Raw genomic sequence first — 12826 nt, 5'->3', positions numbered from 1 at the left:
GCTGTGGGTACAGAGCCTGACGCGGGGCTTGAACTCACGAGCTGTGAGATCATGACCTGAGCCGAAGTCGGACGCTCAACCGACTGAGCCACCCAGGCGCCCCAATTACATTTAATATTAATGGACAAAATACTTTGACTAAATGATAGAGATGAAAAAAAAAGACCCAACTGGGGCACCTCGGTGGCTCAACTGGTTGAGCGTCCAACTTTGGATCAGGTCATGATCTCATGGTTTGTGACTGCTGTCAGCACAGAGCCTGCTTCAGATCCTCTGCCAACCGGTCTCTCTGCCCCTCCCCTGCTCATGTGCTCTCTCTCAAAAATAAATAAACATTAAAAATAAAAAAGACCCAACTATATGCCCTCTATAGGAGACATAATGGATGACTAACAATTAAGCCTCAAAAAATACATGAAACAAAAAACGACAGAACTAAAGTAAAAAATGGTCATTCCATACTCTGTAGGAAATTTTAATACCATTCTCTCAGAAATTGATAACACTAGTCAAGTATCACTAAAATCAGAGGATCTGATTAATATTATCAATCACCTCGACCTACTTGATTTTTAAAGTATATAAAGCAGAAATGAACAGAATTACAGGGAAAAATCTATAATAATAGAATTTTAACTTACCTCTCTCAAAATTGGAAAATCAAACAATAAAAACTTAGCAAAGATTTAAAATACAAAGAAAACACAATTTCAAGTTTGACCTTTGTATTGGAAATGTATTCTTTTCAAGCGTACTTGGAACTTTGTAGTAATTATTTGTTTATGTCTAATTATAAAGCAAATCACAGTAAATTTTGTAGAACTAGTATCACGCCACATTCTCAGACTACAGTTAGTTTCCAAATCTATAACAAAACACATTTTTAGAAATTATAAAACAAATGTCTAACTCAGACATCAAAGAAATTATAATAGAAATTAGAAAATACCTCAAACTGAATATTAATGAAAATTAAAATTTTTTAATAAAATTAATATCAAAACTTATAGAATACAGCTAAAGTACTACTTAGAAAAATTTTTATTTTCTAAAATAAAAATAGGTGAAATGTAACAAAATGAACCTGAAGAATATAGATAAATATGACAATGAATGCCTTTATTGTAAAAATCACTGATGTCTGCTTAACTATGGTGAGGCAATGGTATTTAACTTAATCTATATGTTATGAGACAGGTGTTGATGTTTTCAACAACCTGTGAACAGAATTTTAGCCCTTTCAACAGGAAAACAGAATTATAGTTGACTCTTGAACAGCATGGGTTTGAACTGTGTGGGTCTACTCATGTAAAGATTTTTTAAAAGTTTTTATTCAAATTCCAGTTAGTTAATATACAGTATAATATTAGTTTCAGGTGTACAAGTCACTCCGGAAAACAATATGAAGATTCCTCAAAAAGTTAAAAATAGAACTACCCTTTAATCCAGCAATTGCACTATTAGGTATTTGCCCAAAAAACATAAAACTAATTCAGGGCTGCCTAGGTGGCTCAGTCCATTAAGCATCCAACTCTTGATCTCAGGTAAGGTCATGATCTCATGATTCATGGGATTGAGACCTGAGTCAGGCTATGTGCTGACAGCACAGAGTTTGCTTAGGATTCTCTTTCTCCTTTCTTTCTCTGCCCCTCCCTCCCCCACCCTCTCTTTCTCAAAATAAATAATATATAAGCTTTAAAAAAAAAACCTAGTGATTCAAAGGAATAGATTTTTAAAAATAAATATAGTACTGTAAATATATCTTGTCTTTCTATGATTTTAATAACATTTCCTTTTCTCCAGCTTGCCTTATTGTAAGAATACAGTATATGATACATATAACATACAAAATACGTATTAATTGACTGTGTTTATCAGTAAGGCTTCTAGTCAACAGTATGCTGTTATTAGACAAGTTTTGGAGGAGTCAAAAGTTATATATACGTAGATTTTCAACTGCATGAGGATCCGTGCCTCATCTCCCATACTGTTCTAGGGTCAACTGTACAGAAAACAACCCTAACTTATAAATATGGATATGGTGAAACATATGAAAGTATTAAATATCTAATCCAGCCAAAAAGAACTCGTATAGAAGTTGACAGTCAAGAAGAATAGAAGTAAACAGAAAATTTATGAATAAATCATATTACACACATACAAAAAAAAGGCATAAGGATTTTAGGGGGAGGAGAAAAAGTAAACTCATCATAGAAATAAATATTTAAATCTGAGTGGGAGGTATAGCAAATAACTATCCATAGTTTCTATACTGGCAATCTGTAAATGAAGCATCTGAAAGTAAGTGAGTAAATGCAAAGTAATCTCTAAGTAAAGCTGCTAGGTTAAATGTTGTAATAATTTAATAATTTGTAAATGGAACATGCAAATGTGATACAAAAAAGGACAGACCAACACAAGATGGAATAAGTGGATCTTGTGGTTTATGGGTCATTCATTATAAAGAAATAATACTAAATTTTCTAAATCTGACACTATAATAAATGCTCAGAAAATATAAAATAGACTGTGTTTGATTAACTGCTAGGTTTTGACCTCTCTATTCTTACAACCAATGATATAAGGTAAACATGGAACTCAGATCACTACCAATATTCTCAGAAATAAAATGGTCATCTGAATAAAAGATACTCATACATTTGAACTTTTTGTTCTGCCCAGTGAGACAGGTACAATATAAACCTTAAATACATCCTTTTGATAAGGAAGATAATAAGAAATATAATCTACAATGAAAACCATAGTTCTTATAATTTAATGGAATCAAATGGTAGAAATGGAAATAAGTGAGAGAATCTAGAAAATGACAAACTATAAACCAGTTTAGGAATTAGGTCTGAAGGTCAGATCTATATGGTGTCATTCTCACTATCTCTGTAACCCTTAAAACTGGACAGATTTTCTACATTATCTCCTGTGCTTCAGATACATCAACCATCCATCATTCAGTTTTGGTTGGAAAGGTCTCTATATAAGTATCACAAAGTAGGAAAGTGGATAGACACAGGGGAGGGGAAGTACAGAAAGTTTGGAGTATAATGTGGGGATCTGAAGGAGGTATAAAGAGGTATTTAAAATCAGAAGTTACATCCTATTACTTTCTTTCAAACACACTGATCCCACCTATTCCACTTCAAGTATAGGCACTATATCTCCAGAGTTTATTTCTTTGGAAAGCATACACCTTACCATGTGGAATTGTAGTCTGGAAAGGACGACTTGGGCTTTTCAGGTTCCATAAAGTCAAGCTACCATCTGAATGGCTGCACATGAATTGTTTGCCCTCATGATGCCAGTCAATTGAATGAATAGCCTAATGAAACAGCAATTAAAAACAAGTGGGGAGGGGGAAAGTTGATATGTTATAGCATTCTATATTCCAAAGGAAATATATTCTGAAATAAAATTATTATACCAACAATACTTAATAAACATACATAATTTTTCTGACCCAGATCATACTACCTTTAGCTCTAGTCCTCTATAAGCTTATAGAAAACTACAAAAAATAATCTCCTGAGATAAAAGTTAGGTACATTTCATAATATCATTATAGCCTAGAACTTTTTGTTATAAATTCTATGTCCTCCCTGTATCCTATATGATTATTTGAAAAATTATTTACATAGAAATAAAAGCAAGGTTATCTGAATATGATTTCTGGAAAGGTAGAGGCCTACTTTCACCTAAAGTAGCCAATTTAAAAAATAATTTACATAAGAGCTACCATCTGAGGGCTTACTATGTGCTAGACCCCTTGGAAAACACTTTATTTATATTAACTCTATTAATTTTATTAAAAAGGTATTATTTTTTCCAATTTGCACATGGTGAAATAGGCCTACAGAGATTGATATACTTGTTCAGGTCACACAATTCAAAGCCAAGGTCTATCCAACCACAAAACCCACATTCTCAATCATTTTACCATATTGCTTCTAACATGAATTATTTAATTGACTTGGCAATTTAGGGTTTAAGGAAGAAGGATTTAAATCTTTTTTTATACTTCTAATTTCACTCTGAAGATGTGAAATACATAAAATTAACAAGTAATTATTCCAGTTTCACATATTGTTTTATTCCCAGTGGTAGCACAGCGCCTTGCATAAAATAGATACTCAATATCTGTTGTATGAATAATAATGTTATCATATATTTCCACAGCTTGGTATTCTTTCTAAATCATAAAGTTTATATGGACTTTGGATAATGCATAAAAGCTGAACAGATATGTACAACATTACCCTTTCCTTAAAGGAACTTTCAAAACTGCAAAATAGGGAAGACTGAAATAAATGAATATTAATAATAGTTATTGTTTGGAACTTTTAACATAAATATGCATATATATTTGCATATAAAACTAAGATACACACACACACACACACACACAAACACCATATACTAAGATATGTGTATTTAAAACTAATTTATTGTTTGTTTTCCAAACTGTAAGTATTATTACAGTTAGAGATAATTGATGGCTAGAGTAATCATTAAATACATCATAAAAGGACATAGGATATGAGCTGTACCTCAAGATAGGTAAGATTTAATTAAATGAAAAGACAACATGGAACCCTGGACTTATTTTCTCTCTCATCCTGGTCTTCATTACTAAAGACTTTTTTTTTTTTTTTTTTTTTTGCCAGGGTTCAGTAGAGGCAGTTAGAGGAAAATACTCTTCATCTTTTCCTTTGCTCATTCTCACTATTTTGGGTAGATCAAGGGAAATGTTTTAACTTTTACGTGTTAACTTGATGAACTCAATGTAAAGTTCTCTCAGACTGCTTTGCTATGAATGATGGAGGCAGAGAGATCATCTCCAGCCCTAACCCTTCTTCCTATCTTACTGAATTTCTTCCTACCTACTGGGGAAGATAAGTACAAAAATAATAGCTACAACATAAAAGCAAAATAAGTCTAAGTGCCATGAAAGATATATACTTATTGTACACTTATAGGTAAGAATAGGAATCTAAAACCAGTTTGTTATTAGAGAAGGCCAAATAGTGCATCACTGAAGAACTGGCATTTGAATACATTTAATGGGTAAGTACCCAATTTCTATTAATTTGATTATACCCTACTCCTTTCTTAAAAAAGGACCTTAAGGTTCTGAAGAAAAACCAAAAATGAAACAAAGCAAAAAACAAAAACACACACAAATATAATACAACTAATACAAGAAGAATTTTTAAAAAGATAGAAAATAAAATACGGAAGAGAAAACACTAGTTAGTTTGGTCAACTCGATGGCTGTGATTGAGTTTCTCTCTACAACAAAAAAGAAAAAGGAAACCCAAAAAGCAGATATCAATATGAAAAAGGAAAATCAGTGGCTACTCAAGGAATTAAAAGGTTATCGTCATGTCAAACTCTGAGGGTTTTCACTGTAAGAGGTTATTTAGAAATATTGACGTAATGAAACAAAAATGTCACAGCTAATGTGGGAGTAAATTCATATAGTTATTTCTGAAAACTATGTTGGATTTATAAAACAAACCTTTCAATTCATCGATGGCTATTCATCAAGGGGCTAGTTAGGTAGTCCAAATAGCTTTCCAGTGGCTAAAAAGTTAATAGGATTTTGATATGCAAAAGAGGAAAGAAGGGAGTTCACGACAAGGAATAAGCTGGAGCAAAGGCTTGGAGGTGGAAAATAAATGGTATGTTTAGCAGATAGCAATATGCCTTAAGTGTGAGGAGTGCTTATAAAGATTCATGGCATTAAACTAAAAAGAAAAGATAACATTGGGATCTTAAATCTCCTGTCAAGGAATAGAGATTTTGTATTGTTGATAATTGGGAGCCATTCAAAGTTTCTGAGGTAGAGAATTACATGATCTGTGTCTTAAAATGATAATCTTGTTAGTGAAAGATACTGAAAAGGTAAGATATCAGAGGAAATGCAATTAGTTAAAAGGCTATCATAGTCTTCCAGGCAAGAGATAACAACCTAGATTAGAACATTGAATGTGGGAATGAAAAAAAGAGAGGAAATGAATGATAGGCAATATAACAGAATCAAGAGACTACAAAACTGATAGCATAGGATATGTAAAGAAGAAAGATCAAATATGACTCTAAGGGTTACAAACTGGAATAAATAATCAAAATTTAAAAACTGAAAAAGAGAACACAGAACAAGGTTTAGGTCTTTAAATGTAAATTCAGTGTCAATGAGATATTTATCTGGACTTATGTGATAGATTGTTAGATACATGGATCAGGAGCTCAGGAGAAAGGTAAGGGTTAGAGATACATTGATTTTAAATTTATTAACATAAAATTAATATTTGAAATGATGGGAAAAAGACATGAATACAAATGTAAACTGGAGAAGAAATCAAGAGGGTAAAGATATAGAATCCTGAAGAGTGTCTATAATTTAAAGGAAAACTAAGGAAAGAAGTGATGGAGAAAGGAGGGGCAAAAAATGAGGTAGAAAGACACAGACAAGGGAAGACACAATTTTAAGAAGGAGGGGCTGATGTAAAGCCACAGGTTTAATGAGAAACTTAAAAGACTATGAAGGGCTCACTATTTAAATAATGAAGAGGTCATTGGTGACTTATTAGAAACCATTTCATAATAGTATTACAAGTAAATTCTAAACACAAGAGGTAAAAAGTGCTGAGGAAAGTCTTAAAAGTTTGGCAGTAAAATGATATATATAACTATCTCCATTAAAATGATAGGATATATAATTATGCATCACAGTAAATAGATTATATGTATATACTTACATATATATATAAGTCAATATTTAAAATGATTTTTAGGTATAAAGTAGGTGTAGTGTAATACTCTACTGACTTAAACATTGTTAATGTTTATTTGAAAATTTCACTGAAAGTTGTTTTTGCTCACTTTTTAAGGTTAGAACTCTTCCTTCTACACTGTTTTAGGGCATAAAAAAACCAGCTGAGTCAGCATTTTGCTCTGGATTTCCTTTTTCAATGGTCTACTCTATTTCCAATTGGCTAAATACTCAGATCATATTTGTACTTTTATCTAGCTACTAGTCATCTTTATATTTTGTGTATTTAACAAAAGAAAAATCTAGCTTAGCTCCCTAGGGACTTCTCTCCTTATGATTCAAGATGCAATAGAAGTTCATCACACAGAGCATAAATGTATGACATCACCTGCAGGGTATCTTCCACCAATCATGACCAAATTACCCAACTGAGTACTTCTGAACTCTGTCACTATGAGAATTATCTTGTATATACCATAAAATCTTAGTTTGCAAGAACCACTAAGAAACAAATTGTGTGTGTGTGTGGTTATGAAATAGCCAAAAGCTTCTATCTTTAAGCATCAAATTTAAAAATTCAACTGTTATGAAAGGATGGGAGGTAGAACATGAAGAAATGTGGTTTTTTTTAATTTTTCTATTTATCTCAGTGTTGCCTTAAATTCTTCTGCATTCTTCCCATATAAGTGCGGGTGATACCAGATAATGATTATTTGACCTGTATTTTCCTAACTCTCCCTACTTTACTATTTTTAAAATTGAATTGAGAGCTTACATTTATATCCACAACTATAAGAGGTAATTACCCTTTTTCACTTTTTGCCCCAACCTATCTTCATATTAGGTTCTTCTGAAAGTGGAAATCATTAATGGTATAGAATCAATCTTTAAACAACTAGAGTATTAATGCAGAGTCTATTCTCTGATAAACAGCAGTTCATTGCTTTCTCTAAATGAAAACCTAATGGTCTCAACTATGTACAATAAAACTTCCTTCAAGATCATACTGACTCTTAAGTATTACTATTTACAAAATCAATCTTTATTCTGAGAAGGCAAGTATTGTATGATAAGGCCTTTCAAACTGATCTCTTAAATTCTCTGCCACAGAAAAAGAATTTTCTAAGGAAGTTGTGAATAGTGTCTTTAAAGATCTTAAGGGTACTGAGTGAGGCAAGACATAACCATGGAAAACCTAAAGAAGGAAAAGGATAGATATTAGGCATCAATGTATATAAGATGCCAAAAGGGACCCAAAAACAGTCAATGGAGAATTCTCATTCAGGAGAACAATCCAGAGTTAAAACTTGTGCAAATGCCAATGGTCAATATGAGGCACTGGGTCAGAACCAGGCAGTTTCCCAATGATAAAACTTGGTAATGTACAAAGCTTAGAGTAGAAAACAGGCACAAAGTTATAATATCCTTTTCAAATATTTCAGTAGAAATCACTTACCTCATCATAATAAACTCTCAGTTCTGCTCTTTTAGATTTCAAGTCCCAGAATACTACAGTACCATTTTCATAACCTATCAGCAACTGGAAAACATTAGAACAATAATTTTTGTAATTCCAACATTAATTTTACTTGATCCAAATAAAGCTTAATGTTAATACAATAAAGCAAAATCATAACACAAAACACAACTTTATTTAGAATATCAATTTTTCTAGAGCCTGAATATATATTTCCTATTTAAAAAAATGGCAAATAAACTCTAGTTCAATATAAAATATTTACCAATGAAATCTGCCTCGTTCCAAAGAGAAATTGAGGAAACATAAATATATAAGAACAGAAAAATAAATGACAAAATTGGAACAAAGAAAAATGGAATAGAAAATGAAGATGAAATAAAGGGTGAAATGGGATAAGTTTAATGACTAATGTACATGCCATTCAGTTCTATGTACTGCAAAAATATGGCCACAAATTGGTTTCTAATTTCTTTATATCAAATCCAACTTTCTCTTGGAGTTATGTATTTTATTTTATTTTATTTTATTTTATTTTATTTTATTTTATTTTACTTTATTTTATTTTTTCAATATATGAAATGTATTGTCAAATTGGTTTCCATACAACACCCAGTGCTCATCCCAAAAGGTGCCCTCCTCAATACCCATCACCCACCCTCCCCTCCCTCCCACCCCCCATCAACCCTCAGTTTGTTCTTAGTTTTTAAGAGTCTCTTATGCTTTGGCTCTCATTATGGAAAGAGCCTAAATGTCCATCAACTGATGAATGGATAAAGAAATTGTGGTTTATATACACAATGGAGTACTACGTGGCAATGAGAAAGAATGAAATATGGCCTTTTGTAGCAACGTGGATGGAACTGGAGGGTGTTATGCTAAGTGAAATAAGCCATACAGAGAGTGGGTGAGTTATGTATTTTAAACTGGTGATTTATGAACCATAAAAAGTTCACAAACATATTCTAGAGGTTCACATCATTAAAAATGGTTGATATTTATAAATCAATAAAGAAGACAACAAAATACATGTTTTCAGTTTAAAAAAGAAGTATTTGAGAACAGATAATGATTAATAGATGATCATATTCAACTCATTTGGCTAATTACTGCTAGCCATGCTGATTTTTATTATCATATAATTCTGAGTTATTATTTGTAGTTATATTGTTATATTTACTCTGTCATTAGTTTAAAAAAACAGGAAGGATAAAAATGGGCCAGTGCTCAAATAATGATAATATTTTCCACAAATCTGCCTTAAGATGATTTTACTAAAACACAGTAGTATTTCCCTGATAAACATTCTTACACAATACATAAAAATGTTTCAATAATTCTAAAACATCAGAGGTAAAAACAGAAAATAGAGTGGTGGTTATAATCTACTCCTATATATCATCCTGAGACCTAATCACTTACCTCAACATTTTATAATAGGACACAAAAAAATGACAAAAATAAATGAGCTAGTTTTAACTGGAAATGTAAATTTTTCAAATATCGTATTATGAAATAAATGTATATTTGAAGCTATAACATGTTTAAAGGTTTTATTTTTAACTTTATTTTTTAATTAAAAATATTTGAGTACAGTTGATCCAGAATGTTACATTAATTTCAGGTGTACAACATAATAATTCAACTTCTTTATATGTTATACTATGCTCATCACAAGTGTAACCACCATCTGTCACCATACAACTCTATTACAGTATCATTGACTATATTCCCTATGCTGTGCCTTTTATTTCTGTGACATATTCATTCCATAACTGGAAACCTGTATCTCCCACTCCCCTTCACCCATTTGGCCCATCCCCCACCCCTCTCCTCTCTGGCAATCATCAATTTGTTCTTATAGGTCCGATTCTGTTTTTTGTTTGTTTATTCATTTGTTTTGTTAGATTCCACATACAAGTAAAATCATATGGTATTTGTCTTTCTCAATCTGACTTCTTTCACTTAGCATAATACTTTCTAGGTCTATCCATGTTATCACAAATGTAACAATCACATCTTTTTTATGATTACAAGTATTCCATTGTGTATATATACCACAACTTTCTTGTTCATTTGTCTATTGATGAATACTTAGGTTGCTTCCATATCTTGGCTATTGTCAATAATGCTGCAATAAACACGGGCGCACATACCTTTCTGAGTTAGTATAATTGGTTTATTTGAGTAAATACCCAGTGGTGGAATTATTGGATCATATGCTTTTTTTTTTTTGAGAGAGAGAGAGGGAGGATGAGCTAGGGAGAGGGGCAAAGGGAGAGGGAGAGAATCTTAAGCATGCTCCACACGCAGAGCCTGTCGTGGGGCTCAATCCAACAATACTGGGATCATTACCTGAGCCAAAATCAAGAGTTGAACTCAACTGATTGAGTCACCCAGGCACTCCATTTGTATTTTTAATTTTCAAAGGCAACCTACTGAATTGGTGAAGTTACTTGTACGTGATATCTCAATAAGGGGTTAATATACAAAATGTATGAAGAACTTATATAACTCAACACCAAAAAATAATCTGACTAAAAGTGGGCAGGGGACCTAACTACACATTTTTTCAGAAAAGACATACAGATGGCCAACAGAGACATGATAAGATACTCAATAACACTAATCATCAGGGAAACACAAATCAAAACCACAATGAGATACCACCTTACACCTGTCAGAATGACTAAAATAAAAAAGGTTTCAACATTAAATTACACAGTAAATTTTAAAATTGATTTGCAAAAATTTGAGCTTTACATACTAAATTGAAATAAAGTAAATGACAATGACTTGCTAAATTAAAAAAGTCAAAAGTAAGTGTAAACTTTAAAAATATTTGTTAAAATTTATAAAACATCATAAATACTATACTAAGATGCCTTTTAACTTCAAATCAGCTCTTTTTGCATACTATAGAAAATGATGTATCATTAAACCAATTCCTATGGAATCTATGGAAAGGAGGTTTATAACTCTAAAAAGTTCAGAAAATCTCACTTAGCAAGAGAATGAATAATATAACCTTTCAAAATTGGAAGCCTAAGATGTAATGAAATAATAATCTAAAATGCTATATTTTTTCATAGAAACATCTGAAAGATAGTTTTTTGTTTATAAAACATTACCAGCAATAGCCTCATTAAATCACAAAATATAAACTACCTAGCCTCAAAATGTCATACTTTACTGACATAACTATACATTATGATATAATAAGTATAAAAAAATATTAGAATCACTTAGAGAATTGAGAAAGAGAAAAGCTCCTGATACCCAGAGACATCTGACAAGGACACTCTGTGACCATGATGAATCAAGACAAGATCAATCCGTACGTAATATGTCTGACCACAGCAAAACATATCACCCAAGTCACAAAAATATATTATATATACATTTTATCTAATTATATATTATATTACTATATAATATAATATTAAACACTTATCCCTCAAAATAGAATTTAAGTACTGTAAAGGCAAAGGAGGTGACTTTCTGACTATATCATCAAGACTTGGAACAGTATCTGAAGAAAATAGGTATCTGATAAGTATCTATTAACTTATTAAATACCACAAAATCAAAATCACAGATACTATGTTTCCTAACAACTATGAAATAAAATTAGAAGTTATTAACAAAACTATTTTGGAAACTAAAAAATACACTTCTAAATAATTATGGTCAAAGAAGAAATTATAGTGAAAAGTATGAAACAGAACTGAACAAAAATGCCTTATATTAAAACTTGTGAGATACAGATTTAGCCTCATCAAGAACAAAAATTATTGTTTTAGAAATACATATTAAAAGAGGAAAATTTTTGAATTTTTTACTGATATAAGCATTTCACTTTATAAAGTCAAGAAATAAAAAGAGCAAACTTCAAGAAATGGGAAAAAATAGTAAGTCACCTTATCCAAGAGTAAAGGATATCTTTCACTTTTTCAAATATACTTTTATACCTTTCAGGAAGTTTGATATTTTCCATATATAAATTTTATTATTAATTTTATAGCTAATCACTTTGAAGTTTTTGGTTTCTATTTTAAGTTGGATCTTCTCTTCATTATCTTTTTTTGAAAGTGCATTGTTTCTATGGTTAGGTTTTAGTATAATACCTTATAAATTTTTTTATTATTTATACTCATTTTAGTGTTCATTTTATTAAGCATTTTGGATATACTATCACATAATCAAAAACAGAGACTTGCACTTCTTTCTTTCCAATTTTATGACTCTAATTATTTTCACTTCTCTTAACTGCATTACTAAAACATCCTATAGTATTAAAAACAGTGGAGAAGGTGAGCATCCTTGTTTTCTTCTTGCCTTTAGTGGCAATGTCCCTAATATTTCCCTACTTAGATCCTGGATTTTCTATATATTTAATATATATAGCTAAGAGAGTATGAATTGATTCATTTCTTAAATAAATTTCTTTTATCAGGAATACGTGTTTAATAAATATTTTTATTGAGGGACAGAGAAAAGCACACAAATTATGGATGTGTCTTTAAATGACTATGAAGTGAATATATCTATGAAATTACTAC

General features: G+C 31.2%; 1 protein-coding gene across 7 annotated transcripts in view; it reads right to left on the bottom strand.

Moving 5' to 3' along the window:
• The window catches only part of STXBP5L (syntaxin binding protein 5L), a 379589-nt gene that overhangs the window by 197644 nt on the left and 169119 nt on the right, over positions 1-12826 (bottom strand). For all 7 annotated transcript variants that reach the window (XM_019448501.2, XM_019448499.2, XM_019448505.2 and 4 more), the window contains exons 8-9: positions 8244-8327; positions 3211-3334 (exon numbers count right to left, since the gene is read on the bottom strand). In XM_019448501.2, the coding sequence (XP_019304046.2) occupies positions 3211-3334; positions 8244-8327 (208 nt within the window). The remainder of the gene's footprint in view (positions 1-3210; positions 3335-8243; positions 8328-12826) is intronic.

This window comes from Panthera pardus, unplaced genomic scaffold, assembly GCF_024362965.1.
Source record: "Panthera pardus isolate Hobbes unplaced genomic scaffold, ASM2436296v1 HiC_scaffold_16, whole genome shotgun sequence".
Taxonomy (NCBI): Eukaryota; Metazoa; Chordata; class Mammalia; order Carnivora; family Felidae; genus Panthera; species Panthera pardus.
Note: the sequence above shows the minus strand (reverse complement) of the source record. Positions and strands in the feature narration are given on the sequence as shown.